General features: G+C 51.6%; 1 protein-coding gene across 1 annotated transcript; it reads right to left on the bottom strand.

The window, feature by feature from the left end:
* Positions 1-406: 406 nt before the first annotated feature.
* Positions 407-4,819, bottom strand: GRXCR2 (glutaredoxin and cysteine rich domain containing 2; the record flags this gene model as incomplete). The annotated part of the gene is made up of 3 exons (XM_080626823.1): positions 4,408-4,819; positions 2,329-2,544; positions 407-586 (listed from the first exon to the last, which is right to left on the bottom strand). Exons 1-3 carry the CDS (start codon positions 4,741-4,743, stop codon positions 407-409), a joined length of 732 nt encoding a protein of 243 aa, XP_080482949.1. The 5' UTR covers positions 4,744-4,819.
* Between the last annotated feature and the right edge of the window lie 9,932 nt (positions 4,820-14,751).

Raw genomic sequence — 14,751 nt, 5'->3', positions numbered from 1 at the left:
GAGAGTGCAGGGCAGGGGCAGAGTTAACTACAAAAGCCAGTGTAATTCTAAATCATTCAGCAAGTTAAACGCAGGGGAGGCACCGTGCTGCTGTGCTACAGACACACTTCACACCCTGACACGTACCCTGCCCAAGCTGCACCTACTCCTGCTGCAGTCAGTGACGCTACTGATGGGTCGGGACCTGACCTGGTGTACACCCATCCTGCAGCGCCTGGGGTCTGGGCTGATTCAGAGGGCAGGCAGGAGCAGACAGGAGGGACAGTCGGTAGCAGAGGTGCAGGATGCACATCCACAGTGATATGAGTGCATTGTGCCTTTCCCACCTCCTAAACCCTGCATGCAGCGGGGCTGCCCGCAGGTGGAACAGCTCAGTCTCCGCAGCAGGTCACAGCGGCAGTGCTGGTCAGGCAGCACAGATGTGGCAGGGCTGCACGCCACTTTCCTTGCACGCCGGGCAGCGCAGGGCCCGGTAGGACTCTCTGAACCTGTTTGCCAGCATTGAAAACTTGCTTCCATGGCACAGGGAGCAAGGGGCAGAGCCCGACCCCTTACACTGGGAGCAACCATGTTTGTCATCTCCTTCCTGAAAGAGACAGATCACAAGAAAGATCTGTTACTGCGTATCAGACGCCAAAGTCAGTAACACGCTTGAAAGAGAGAATTGCTGTCTTGTGGTCTTGTAAGTAGTTGTTGCTCTTGACGTGCCACTCTGTCAATAATACTCAGGTCTCAACAGCAAGATCTTCAAGTAAAAGGGGACAATTTGCGGATGCTTCTAGAAGATGAGAAGTTAACGTGACAGGGCTTACAACAATACGTTCAAACTCATGTTTCTCCTCCTGCCAGGCTCTGCACAGCACCTGGCTTCTGTCATTTAACACATCCCTCCTCCAGGCTCTGCACCCTCAGTTTGGAGCTTCATTTTCTGAGCATTTCTCCTTGCCCTCTCCCCCCACATCCCTGACCACCGACAGGCCCAGCTGCTTTCAAGCTGTCTCTCGTGCCTGCACCTCCTTCCAGGGTGCCAGACTGCTTCTTTCAGATCCCAGCTCGAAATCCAGTGCTCCCACAGAGCCCAGAGATATCGAATGTCTGCATCAGGAAGAGTACAGCACAGTGCAGGTTCACTCTGTTCAGAGTCCTGCATTGTTCCTGCACAGCCATTCTACTTTACATTGCTCTATAGAACAAGGGTTTAACTAAAACATGGGGAATTGGTGCCTGATATGATTCATATTGGTGCCTGCTTGTGAATTTAATCATCCAAATTAATCCAGTTCTCAAAAAATAACCTTGCTGTGGTTTGGCCATCTTTAAATGAATGCTCATAACACTAATGTAGAGTAAGTCCAAAATTCTTCTTGAAAAATCATAGTTTTAGGACCTTCAAGTTTTACCTTTTGTTCCCAAACATCAAGGAGAACATAAGTTCTTCCAAGGTTAACAGGTTTCTCCAGAACAATGCCTTACAGGAGCTGCTATCCTTCAAAGCGTGCTCCTCAGTGAGGGCGACTGGAGGAAGGCAATCAGTTACCTTATGGAGTTCCCTCTCCACATGTATTCTCTCAAACGCCAGAGGTGATTTTTGATGGCTCAGATGGGTCCTCAGTAGACGAACCTTTGCTCTTACGTTAAAGCCCTTATTCTGAACATGAGGTTTCCTTCAAAGCTGGCAAAGGCCAACGTTGCTCCTCAATTTCTCAGGGCTGTTGCGGGGTCTTTATGCGTGAAGCCACAGGCAAGGCTCAGGGGTGTGGGAGGACCAGGGTGACCTGCACCAGATCGGTCCCAGATCTGTGAAACTGGAATGCTTCATGTTTGCCCTGCATGACAACATGATGTTTTGTGGGATCAAATTATGGTCGGACTAATTGGGATTCTGACCAATAAAGACTAACCCATGAGAAACAAGTGGAAGGCACAACCTTATTTCGGCTGATATTAAAATGCTAGCCTCCGGCAGTCTCAGCCACAGAGCAGCTGTGTTTAGCCTGGTCAGGCTGGAGAAACCCTGGCCTGCTTTTATTCCAGTGGAAGAGGGTGACAAAGGATGGACCTAAGCCAAGCTACATCAACGTCAGTGGCCTCCAGGGGAAGAATCAAGTAGGAGACTTGAGCATCTGGAAACAGGACATTGGGCCCCAGAGCACATGCTGCAGTGCAGCATTGGTCAGTTATCTCCCAAGTGGAAACAGGAACAAAGCCATGCTTTTCATCCAAATTTAGTTAAGTGCCAGATGCAGGAATAGATGGGGCTTGGCTGGAAATACTCAACTGTAAAACCCAACAGCCTTAGGAGAAAAATAACACTTGCCATTCTCTTACCTGCACATACTGGTTGCAGGCAACCTTTTTTTCCACATCTTTTCTATGTCCACCACCAAATCTTTCTTTCTTTTCCCGGTATATGAAGGCCCAGTCGTTTATTCCCTCAGTCTGGATGATTCTTCTCATGAGCTCTTTCTGGTCCATCGGTGCACGGATGATTTTCAGGTTGTTTGTGTAGATGATGATCTTGCCAAAGTCTACAACTGGGGAAGGCTGGAGAAGGACCTTATCAGTGTCTCACCCGCACAAATACACTCTACAACCACTGGTGGTCCCCAGGCTTCCAGACCATCCCCTCCACCTGGTCATGGGTGCAGCTGGCACTGCTGCATGACCCCGCTCCCCACCACCCAGAGCAGGGAGCAGGACAGGGCCCAGAGAGATGGGCTGCGGATCGGACCAGGACTTTGGTCAGGCCTTAGGAACCTCACTTGAACATAATTCTGGGTGGAGAAGGCTCTCAGGATGTAAGTTCTCATTCCAACCCATATGCAAGAGAAAATGAAAGCACAATTCTAAGATCAGTGGTGTTGGCACCAATGGAAAAGCAACCCCTGCATGGGGGACTGACCTATGTTGCTTTGAAGGTTGAGTAGTTGGAGGGTGGGGGAGTCAGAGGGGGCTTTCATGGGTGTTGCCAAAAGTAGAAATTCCCCATGAAAGTGACCTATTCTGCAGCCTTTGATGGGGTTTTTCAGATTTAAAATAAAGCTTTTCTGTATAATCTATTAATGCTGGAAAAAGGGTCGGATCATAAACCCCCCTCATTATCTAATGCTGAATTGTGTTCCTAACACCGAGGAGCCAGCCTAAACAACTATCTCTGGGCTCACTTGTGTTTGTATTCTAGTGATTTGAAAGCAAAGTGTGGTACAGGTGAGCACGCCTCTGAACACAGCACTTTACTCCCTGGCCTTCTCCCCTCTGCACTGGGGATCGGGTGGCTGCTCCAGCAGCCTATTGCTTTACACACTCTTCCTATTTCCCTCTCTTTAAGTATCTGTGTCAAGCAGCAATGCAGGAGACGTTCCCATAGGGAAACACCCTGCCAGGGTCGCATGGGCTGGCAGCTGTCTTGGGAACCAGGCACCCACTGCACATTGGGAATGGGGCCGGTGAGGCCAGATCCTGCCCCTTTAAAGAAGGCTTTAAAGCCTCACTGTTGTTACACAGACTTGGTGCCTCCACAGACCAAATGTATGTTGACACTAAACAACACTGGTACTGGGCACTGTGATTACTCGAGGTATTTATGGTTATGGAAACCAAGGAATAAAGATGAGCGTTCCCCAGGAATGCAGAACAAATTCATGTGTGGATAAGATCACATTGGTGCTCTGGCTGCTGGCAGGAGTCATGGTGGTGTGGTGTTTTCAGTTAAAGTAGATGTCCAGCATGTCAATTAAATGTAGTTCGAACACACGGGTTTCCTACCTGTGTAAGAAAATGAGCATAATCCCTGTGTATTAACCGATTTAGCATACATTACACATGTACTGGCTTTTTAGTAGGAATAAAGAGACACTTTGGTATCAATGGCATTAATCATATGTTAACAAAACATTCAGAGAAACTAAGCTGGGATTTCCAAAGTAGCCAAAGGGGAATTCTGACCTGCCAGGGGATGCAGATGCCTGGCTCAGTCTCACTGGTACACACTGCTGACACTAACCTTTTTGCCAGATGAAGTCGTGCACCTTCAATGTCTTAAATATAACTAATTAAGATAATATCCACCTTACATTTGCCTGGGTTAGATGCATCGGGATTACTATGTACAGATACTGATATATATGGAAATATTGGTCTGCAAAATGGAAAGATGCAAATGGACCCACTGGGAAGCTGGAGCCCAGCAGATGCTGTTCACTTGCTGTTGGCTGCTGCCAAGCACGCAGCTCCTGCCATTTGCAGTGAGCAGAGCACAGTGTGTGTGGGGTAAGGAGGTACAGTCCCCCTTTTAAATCCTGGCCTGACCAAAGGAGCCTTATCTGAGTGAGGCTCAGTCCGAGGCCGCTGTCCCCAGTGCCGAGGCAGGTTCTCTGCCACCGGTCCCAGCGGGGCGGCAGCACTTACCTGGCAGGAGCTGTCTCCGGGTGGGCAGTCGAGCAGAGGCGAGGCGCTGCCCAGGCCCAGCGTCTGCCCCTCCTTGAATATGCTGACCCGCTGCGCGCTCAGCTTGGCCGGCGGGAGCAGCCTGCGCTCGGGCAGCTCCCCAGCCCAGCGGTCCCCCGGCTCGAAGCAGTGCCGCACAAAGCGCCGGGAGTGCTCCTTGGCCGGGAGCTCCAGCTCCTGCCCGTCCTCAAAGACCTGTTTCAACACTCGGCCGCTGTAGGCAGATGATATTTTGAACCTCACTTTGCGGGGCCTCCCCTCGTGCCGAGCACTGAGCTTCTTCTGGGGCTCTTCCATCACCAGGATTTCTCACTGCAGCTCCTGGAGATCAACTCCAAGAGCCCTGGGTCCAAAAGAAACCTCCCCACCTTCCCCCAGCCACACAATGCATAATTCAAGGTTTCTGGTAGTTCCTCTCATCTTACAGCAACACTGACACCACCCTATTAAATATTGATAGATATTCACAAAGAGAAAATATCAGCGGTAGTGAACGATGAGGCAGGTGGGTGAAGGGTGGACAGGCCAGCTTGCCACAAGAGGAAAGGCGTTAACATGGGGAGGATCAGATTAAATAGGGAACTCTGCCCATGTTCTGAAACCATGGAAATGGTTCTGCTATGTGCTGCGATAAGAACTACCCCAAATACACCATCCCAGCAGCTTTTCACAGCTTTCTGACAAGGTGAGAAGTTAAAAAGACAAGTTCACAGAAAAAGCAATCCAGCTTCACAAATAGCAAATGTGAATAATTCTTCCATTCTTGCACTGAATGCAGAGAGTACAAAGCTCCATTTCATTTTAATCCAAATGTGCTCCTCTACAGGTTGTGGAGATCTAATTAAGATTTTCTCTCTTTAGCTTTCAGTCCCTATTTGTAACTCCTGCTTCCTTCCAGGCCCTTTTGACCAATCTGGGTTTGCTTTTCATGTTTAACAGACAGTGCCCTCCCGAGAGCCGCCAGTGGCCCCATCCGCAGCTCGTTTGCCATCCCTCGCCTGTGCTCAGGGAGCTCAGTGCAGCAACGCCTCCATCAGGCAGAGCAGAGGTCTGATGGGGTACGGAGCAGAAGGGGCTGGGCCCCAGCCCTGGTCACCCCGGTTGAGGGGCTCTGCTCTGCACTGCACGGCTCTGCAGGGTGTGGGTTCCAGCCACTGCATTCAGCTTCAGTTCGGGACTGCACCCCCTCAGTGCTCACACAAACCTGCACTCGAGGTACCTGCCCATGACAGCCCGTCCCTGTTGATCCCCACCAGTGACCCCAGACTGGTACCTTACTGGAGAGCCTTGTTCACTCACTGAGCCCAGCCCCAGCTGAGCACCTGGGACTCATCTTTGCTTCCAAGGAAAAAAACAGAGAGTAGGTTTAGTGCAAAATGCATCAGCAGGGTGACTGCATCTCCTGGTACCTGTTTGTATCAAGCACACAGAACAGGAGTTAAAATCTCTCTTCTTTCACCTTCCATGATATCAGTACATTTCCATTACTAAATGCAGTTTCATTGAGTGGGACTTAATCTAAGCTTTCTGCCTCCATTCTGCCAAGGCTATCTATCTGCTTGTAATCCACAGCCAGTGCTTCTAAAGCTTAACGTTCTCAATAGACTAATCTATTGTGTTTATTAAAATTTGCTCTCCAAATACCAGGACCACTGCTCAGAAGGCTGGAGGTTAAGAACACACAGCACAGACCCTCAACCAACCGAGCAGCCTTCATGTGCCAAGAGCAATTTCTGTCACGACAGACGCCACTCGTGCAGGTTGCTGGGGCTTACTGTAAGCACACATAGGAGATGCGTGTTCCTCCATGTGAACATGCATGAACACGCTTGGGTAAACATTCCACAACAGAGACGCCCTTTCCATTTCCAAAACACTATGAAAAGGTCTGTGTCAGTCTCCCATCCTATCTAAAACAGGTGGAGCTCACATTACACAAAACCCCTGATTTGCATGAATCAAACTGGGCTCTCGCTGCACTCAGGAAGCTCGATCCACCCCTTTCTCTTGTCAGTCCCATGTGAATCAGGCCCCAGCATTGCTGCTTTTCCAAAGGCACACAGCAGTCTCCATATGACACAAACGCTGCCGTGCCAGATACCTTAATCGAGGTCATTTTCTTTTGATTAGGGGAACAATCAAAGATGAAGCAAAGTTCAAAGCAGCAATGAGGGAACACAAGCGCAAGCACCACGGCTGCGAGATGAGCAAAGCGACTTCCCGTCCCTTACAGTTACTTATAGGTGCTGTTAAAACACAACAGGTCTGCCCTGGCCCTGTAATCTTCCCCTTGGAGTGATCCCACTCTCCCCTGTGCTCTCAGCTGGGTTTGCTGCTCACCAAACCCCTTTGGGCTGCAGCAGGGGTGAAACTCATCCTTTCACCCCACAGTCCCATGCAAAGCCGCAGTCGGCATGCAGAGGCTGTGATACAGGCTTGCTACAGGGGGACCCCATGCTCAGATATGTATGACCTTCTCTTTATGTCCCTCTGCAGATAAATCTCGCAAAGAAAAGACTTCCGAACAGCCTTTCTGCATTTCCTACCTGTTCTGAACAACTCAGGTCAACCTTCCCACACTAAACACTCCAAGCAGGGAGGCTCCAGGTGGTGTTGACCTGTCTCCAAGCCATATCCCTCTTGCCCCAGCACTGGAGGCAGGCAGCAGAGCTGTGAGCACTGGACAGCAGCAGGATGGATGGACGGATGTGCAGGTTGCTCTCTGCACCTGCTGCAGCCCTGCCAGCACAGCAGCATTCACAGTGCACTTGCATGTCAGTGTGGGCTTGTTTCCCACAGCTAGCACAAGTCTTGCTAAAAATACAACAATAATCATTTTGCATTCAACAGTGAAATCATTCAGTTTCACGATCTGGAGCATCACTGCACTATGCTTTGCTTCAGACTCTGTTCCACTGTATTGTAATGGCATCTGTCTTTCAAGCACAGAGCCTCTCTTCACCCTCCTCCCCACATCAGCCAATACCAAGCAATTGTTGGAAGCTGCTGGAGGCTTTGCACAACAAAGAGACAGTCCTTGCCCTGAGGAGTGTAACGTTGGTTTAGATGTATTGCAACAAAGCAGAGTATGTACAAAGAAGGACAGAAAAGCCATTGGGAAGTGGACTGTAAGGCTTTGAAGGCATGTTTCCACCTGCAAGTTTTGCTGAAAAATGTTTGGTTGTGTTTTGCTTCCTCCTCGAGCAAGCACTGCAGTCCTCTTCCCTATGAAGGCAGAGGGCAGGCATGGATCGGGATGGGGAACAGCTGCAGCAATGCCCAAACCCTCCTGTTCTTCCCCACTGTGCTGTATTCTGAGCACACACAGCATCTTAAAGCAAGGCCTGTGGGTAACTGCTGGAGAACAGAAAAAAGGGGCCTGAGCAGCATCAGGGACCATGAAGAAGGGCTAGAGGTCAGGGATGAGAGGGCAAGTTGGATATGAAGGAAGCAAAGGAGCAAAGTAGAAGCTTAAAAACAAGGACACAAGCATAAAACTTGCTTCAGTGTGGGAGTAGCGAGCAGAAAGGTTCAGATCATCAGGTCAAGAAGGTAATTTTAGCTGGTAACTTAAAGGAGTTAGAGCAGGTGCTGTGTGTGCTGAAGAGGCCAGCAAGTAAAGGCAGGAGCAAAACTGTGCTGCATGGAGTCACAGAGCTGCTTGCTTATAACCTAATGAAAAGGTTTCATTTTGGAGCTACAGTAGGAAAATCTCATTCACATTTAGACACCTCTTGGATGCAGAGAGAAAGAAGAGAACAAGTTATTAGTTGCAAGACTTAATGGTGAGGAAGGTGTTGGCATCACCCCAGTGAACGTGGTGGTGTGAGGAGTACTGTGCTTCAGCTTCTCAGTTGCTTTTTATCTTTGATGTTTTCAGAGATGCTGATCACCACCAGCTCCCGGTGAGCGAACCCTGCCACGGGGTTTCTTAAGCATCTCTCATCCTCCATCCAAACTTACAAAGAGGGCTGAAACCTGTTGTCAGTTCACCCCATAGAGGCTCAGGGATTGGGACACAGCAGAAATGAAGCTGTTGGTATTGTGGCAAAAACTAGTAGACATGCATGCAGCAGCTAAGGAAAGCCTGATTTTGTGTGGGTTTAGCTCATGGCTGGATTCTCTGATGTCTGTTAAGATACAAACATCCTCCCTTGTTTGAAGCACATTTAACGTCTCCCATGGGGAGCTGTGAGCATCTAATTAGATTTGAAGTAAGATGTGAAGCCGCGGTGCATCATCCCCCTCCACGGAGGGGCCGACGGGGCTCCCTGCTGCTGCACCTCCTTCCGCAGGAGGCGCAGGACAATCCCGGGTAATTCCCCCCTCCGCTGACCGGCACTCACCGGTTACACGGCGCGGGGCTGCACCCAGCTCTCGGGAAGGCAGCGGGGAAGGTCTCGCTGTGCCGCTCGGCGGGAGCGGGGCCGCATTCCTGCGGGCTGAGGTCAGCACCCCCGGAGCAGCGCAGGTCCTGATGAAAGCAGCTTACCCAGAACCCACCTCAGCCCCGAGACTCCGACCCGGGCAGGGAAGAGCCCTGAGTAAGCACAAAAGTCTTGAAGTCACAAAGAAACAAAAACCAGGAAAAAGCGCTTCAAAGAGGGGAATTCCCGAGGGTTGAGTTTTACCTGGGGAGGCAAAACTGCTCCTGCTCATCCCAAGCAGAGCAGCCCCAGACTGGAGCTGAAATACGTGTGTCCTGGGCAGAGAGCAGAGCAGCAGCCACAGCACCACTGCCCAAGCACCACTGGACACACAGTGGGAAAGAAGCCATGTGAGGGCAATGGACCATTCCTAGAAAACAACCACCAGCACAAATGAGCCTTAAGGGACACTCACCTGGGCCATGGCTCCTGGATGCCTGCAGACATGGAATTTGGTCTGCCCACATGGAGTAGCTACCACAAGGACTCCAGCCCCACTGTGCCTTTCTGCAGCACTGATCTTCACCGGGCTCACCAGCAGCCTGGATCCTGCTCTCCAGGCCCCATTCCACAAGGAGGAGTGCTCCGCAAGCAGGAGGTGGTGGGAAGCAAACTCAAACTGCTCCCCCAAAACAACACCATGACCAACCACAGCAGCAGCACACAGCTGAGCCAACTCCTCCCCAGTAAAGCAGAAGGACCCCCGCAGTGATTTGTTACATACCCACACTCAGAGCCCCCGAGCAGTGGTTTTATACCCGGGTTGGCTGTGCTGGCCAAGCTGTGGGCTCTGCTCTGGGCTGCAGCACTGCCAGGAGGACCTGGGAACACTAAAGGGTGATGCACCCTTGCAAGCAGTGTATTTGCATCTGTGTTTAATGAGGTAACTGAAGCCTGATGCTTACCTGTGATCAGACCTGCATGAAGAACAGCTGAGAAGTGCTCAGAGCAGCCTCCAAAGGCCTGTTAGGTGGTGCTCAGGTGTAGTGCTACTTAGGAACCCTTTATCTTCCTGTCCTAAAAAGTGAGAAGTGCATCCCTGCAGTCAGCCCTTATCAGGCAAACCCCAGTGAAGCAGGATTTGGTGCTCTACTCTGTGGTTCTTCACTGCACTGTAGGGAGAAAGGGATGAATGCAGCAGAAAGCAGAGCCAGAGCTGTGGCAGGATGGTGGAGCAAAGCCTCCAGCAGCCACCAGTCCGGCTTTGGTACCAGGGCACTGTCTGCTGGTGCAGAGACCGGGCAGCAGCAGCAGCAGGAGGAGGAGGTGAGGGTGACCTCCCTGGGTGCAGGGAGGATGGTTTCCATCCACTCGCTGCTGCCTGGCTCGGCTCCACCACCAGCTGCTTCTAATGACACTGCAACAAACACATAACAATCTGTCTTAAGGAAAATCACTGAATAAATTCCATTTAAAAATACTTCTCTATTTCTGGGTAGGCGCCACTCAGCTCCAGCTACTTCAGAATAGCTGAAGCCTTCGAGTTACCCAGCACAGAGACTGCACAAGGCTGTTTTGGGCAAAATACAGCACTCGGCTCCCCATCAGACTAATAAACAGCTCCCTGAACCACTCCTCCTGCAGTGGTGTAGATGGGTTCTCAGTGTTTGGGTTTCACCCACCAGCTGCTGCGTACCTCAGGAAGGGAAAGAGGTGAAGGACAAAAAGCAGCAGTGGGTCCGTGCTCCTGCGGGTCCCTCAGGTCACACTGGGTCACTTCTCCCTGGGAGCCCGGGGCAGAGAGAGCAGGGAGGTGTCTGCTGGCTGCTGCCCCTTGAACCCAGCAGGGGATGGTTTCGGAGATGGGAGGGTTTAGGGAGGCTTTTGCTGTGCTGCAGACAGGGCCCAGTGCTGGGCACATCCCTGCAAAGCTGTGCTGGCCCCATTACAACTTAGAATCATAGAGTGGTTTGTGCTAGAAGGGACCTTAAAGCTCCTCCAGCTCCAACCCCTGCCACGGGCAGGGACCCCTTCCACTGGAGCAGCTTGCTCCAAGCCCCTGTGTCCAACCTGGCCTTGAGCACTGCCAGGGATGGGGCAGCCACAGCTTCTCTGGGCACCCTGTGCCAGCGCCTCAGCACCCTCACAGGGAAGAACTTCTGCCTTATATCTAACCTGAACTTCCTCTGTTTTAGTTTGAACCCATCACCCCTTGTCCTAGCACTGCAGTCCCTGATGAAAAGCCTCTCTCCAGAATCATTGTAGCCCCCTTCAGACACTGGAAGCTGCTCTGAAGTCTTCACACAGCTTCTCTTCACCAGGCTGAACAGCCCCAATACTCTCAGCCTATCTCTATATGGGAAGTGCTCCAGCTCCTGATCATCCTCGTGGCCTCTGGACTTGCTCCAACAGCTTCACGTCCTTCTTATGTTGAAGACACCAGAACTGCACAGTGCTGCAAGTGGGCTCTCACAAGAGCCGAATAGAGAGGCAGAAGCCCCTGCTTCAATCTGCAGGAAGTGATCCTGCCCCTGTTTTCAAGCAAACACAGTGATTTCCTCACTATGAGGATTAGCCTCACCCCGTGCACCAAGCCCAGTGCCACCCCTTGCCACAACCGATGGCATGTGATCCATAGGGAGCAGGGCAGTGGGTTCCTGACCCACTGCTGGGGGGTCCCCATTCCCCTCCTGACCCCCAGGGGCATGGCTGAGTCCTGCTATTAACCCCCCTGCAGCTGCAGCACCGGCGCTGTGCCTGGGGGTGGGTAGGAGGACAAGCTGTTAGCTTCTGATCTATGATTTATAGCAGCTTGCAAGAGGCACCCCCTCTGCCTGCCCCCCAGGAGCTATAAACAGCCTGAAAGGTCCCTCTTCCTGGAGGAGGAGGCATGCGGCATCCACTTGTGAGATGCAGAAGCTTTTTATAACCCCGGGAAGCGCTGCCGGGCCGTGCCCTCTCCCCGCACACACGCGCCAGTGCTGCAGCATTCATTTAACCACAGCCCAGCTAAAATACGTGCAGTTCAGAGCTGGAAAAAGGCAAAACCTTTTCCTGGTGCTGTTATGAGTTGGAGGCTCAGCCCTGAGCTGGTGGCCGCAGCGGAGGAGGAGCTGCACGCACTCAGGTGAACACAGAAATCCCTCTGACACTGGCTCAGAGGAACCAAGCAGAGGAAGGTTCAAATGAGGTGATGGGACAGAGAGAGGCTCCTGCAAGGCACTTGCCACAACAGGCTGGAGAACACAGACCTCGTGCTCCTCACCATGGCACATCCTGCCAGGCCTGGGGAGACAGCAGCAAGAAACTCCACCATCAACCCTCCATGCTCATCTCAGGGCTCATCTCCACCACCCTCTGTGCTGTGGACAGCAAGCCTTCCCCTCGAGGAGCACATGGATGTGTTCCTGCAAGGCTGGGCACACTCAGCCTGCCCCCGGCTCGCAGACGGGCTCATGGACAGCACGGCTCTGTGGGACAATGGGGACAAGGTGCATTTGCTGGTTGGTTTGGGATCCATTTGAGCTCTTTTCTGACTCTACCTTGGAGGTGGTGGAAGCCACAGCTCACTGGGGAGACCCTTATGCGCAGCGAGGACAGGCACATCAGAGTACAACTTCTGTTCTCAGTGTCTCCCAGTTTCCAGCTTCATGATGAACTTCTTCAATGAAAAGACTCTGACAGTGCGTATTTCAGCAGTTCCATCCCTTCAGTACAAGGCATCCTGGTACTGGTGAACCCAAGAGGCCTCCTGCAGCCAAGTGGACAGGATGCAGCCAGTCACGCATGGCTATGCCTGGGCAGGAGCCTTCTGCAGCATCCTCCAGAGCAGGCACCCTGCTGCATCCAGCCGCAGTTAATTACAGCATCGGCAGCAGACAGAGACGTTTTAAATGAAAGGGAAGCACCTGCAGCTTCCCAGCTCTGCCTTTATCTTCTAACCCCAATTACGAGATGCACTGCGAGGGAGAGGCAGTGGCAGATAATAAAGTTCAGTGGGATGGTCTGGGTGTTAAGTGGAGAACCAGGAAAGCCTCCCATCCTGATCCCAAATGGGACATTGATATGCTGTCTGTGTGTCCCCTGGTTTTCTCCAGGTAAAGTGGGGGTGATGCTTAGCCCAAGGGGTGTTCCACGGATGAATCTGCATTTGGAAAGTGCTTTGAAGATTTGAAGTGTTACATAAATGCTAAGTGTTAGCATCACCAGCCTTTCTATTGCAGCAGAACCCAGAGACTGCAATCAAGATCAGAGCCTTGCTTTGTTGTACCAGGCAATTTAGAAACTGCTGGTTGGAAAAAGTCCCAGTCCCAGGCAGGTGGAAGAGGGACTGGAAGCGCTCAGGTGGATGGAAGGTGGCATCCTAAGGAGAGGACAGCACAGCACTGCAGCAGCCAGGGAGGGGATGGACCCAGATCCTCAGGGAGCCCAGACAGTAACCACTGCCCACACCAGGCAGCGCTCACCAGATCCCCCTGGAGCCCTTGGATGCCCTCAGCACGTGGAATCCCTGGGATCCCTGGCCTGGGCCTCGCTGTGGTGCCCACAAGGTGACTGGGGTTTCCCTTGGGAATTCTCTGGGAACTGTGTGTTGCAAACACAGGCGCTGCTTCTTGTGGCAGAGATACAGCAGCCTGGCCCTACTGGATAGGAAAAAGTGAGCAAGTGCTCACAGGACAGATCTGACCAGAGATGAGCATTAAGCAGCGTGCACAAAACCAGCCATCCAACCTCATTTCCAGCCCCTGCCCACTGCAAGGTACTTCATCATTCTGTTTCCTTTCTAGCCAGATGAAAATACAGCATGAGTGTTAATCACAGGGCCCAAATAGGGAGGAATATGTAAAAAGGAAAAACAACCTCCCAACCCTTTGTTTTCTCTATAGTTTATGTCATGCATTGCATTTAAAAACGCCAGCAGATGACATGATGCTATTTGCAACATCATTCATTAAAAAGTGTGCACTCATCCAGCCAAGCGCAGATCAACAGACTACAAAGAAATACCAAAGTCAAAGGAAACCTGAGATGAAACGCAGTGAGGTCACTGGTTTCTGCATTATCCTGAAGATGTTTGTCAACATTTTAATGTAGCCAAATGGGAACATGAAAAAAAAAAAAAAAAAAAAAAAAAGAAACCCCTTTATTCTGACAAAATGGTGATCTAGGGGGAAGAACCTGGAACCACTTTGAACCGTTTCCAGTCTGTAATTGTGAATGAGTCCTCCTGAGAAATGGGAAGGGAAGTTTGTGCAGCCTGATGGCATTATCTGTGAGAGGCTCAGGTAGAAACCATTCCCTCAGGTTTACAGCCTTCTCTTCTAACATTTGTAGCACTTGTAGGTTGTAAGCACACCAATGGTATGTGTCAGTGTTTGTAAGGAGAACTATCTCAGGTCTTTGCACATCTACTGCTCTCCTTTGGCAATCCATCAGGAGGTGCAAGGTAGACTCCAGACAGCGATCCAGCTGAGAAAGTGCATGGGAATCACAGATCCCATGAAATGCTCCTGGCCTGCCTGTGCCATGGCCAGAGCCTCACTGAGGTGAGAAGGAGCCTGTGTCAGATCCTGCACTGCTGCTGCTGGGGTCTCACTGCAGCTCACGGGGAGCGCTGGTGGGCGCTGGACACAGTCAGCACCCAGCTGTGGCCGTCTGACCCCAGCACAGAACCATCACCAGGAGCAGGACAGGCGGGTGCTGCTGGAGCCCACAGTGATGGCACTAACACACACGTCAGGTTTTCTCCTCTTGTCCCAAGGAGTGGCTGCTGCTGAGGCAAGCATCCCTAGGAACGAGTGCTGGAGCAGTCGCTCCCTGTTTGGAGCCCTGGCCACAGAAAGCCAAGCCTGGGTCAGGTCTGGCACTTGCTGCCCACCCCAGCAGCCACCCCAGCAACTCCCCATGCAAAGGGTCCCCTTCGGCCCCTTGGCACACA

The sequence above is a fragment of the Psittacula echo genome (genome assembly GCF_963264785.1).
Source record: "Psittacula echo genome assembly, chromosome: 11".
NCBI lineage: Eukaryota > Metazoa > Chordata > Aves > Psittaciformes > Psittacidae > Psittacula > Psittacula echo.
The sequence above is the reverse complement of the archived record's forward strand: the minus strand, read 5'-3'. Positions and strand labels throughout refer to the sequence as shown.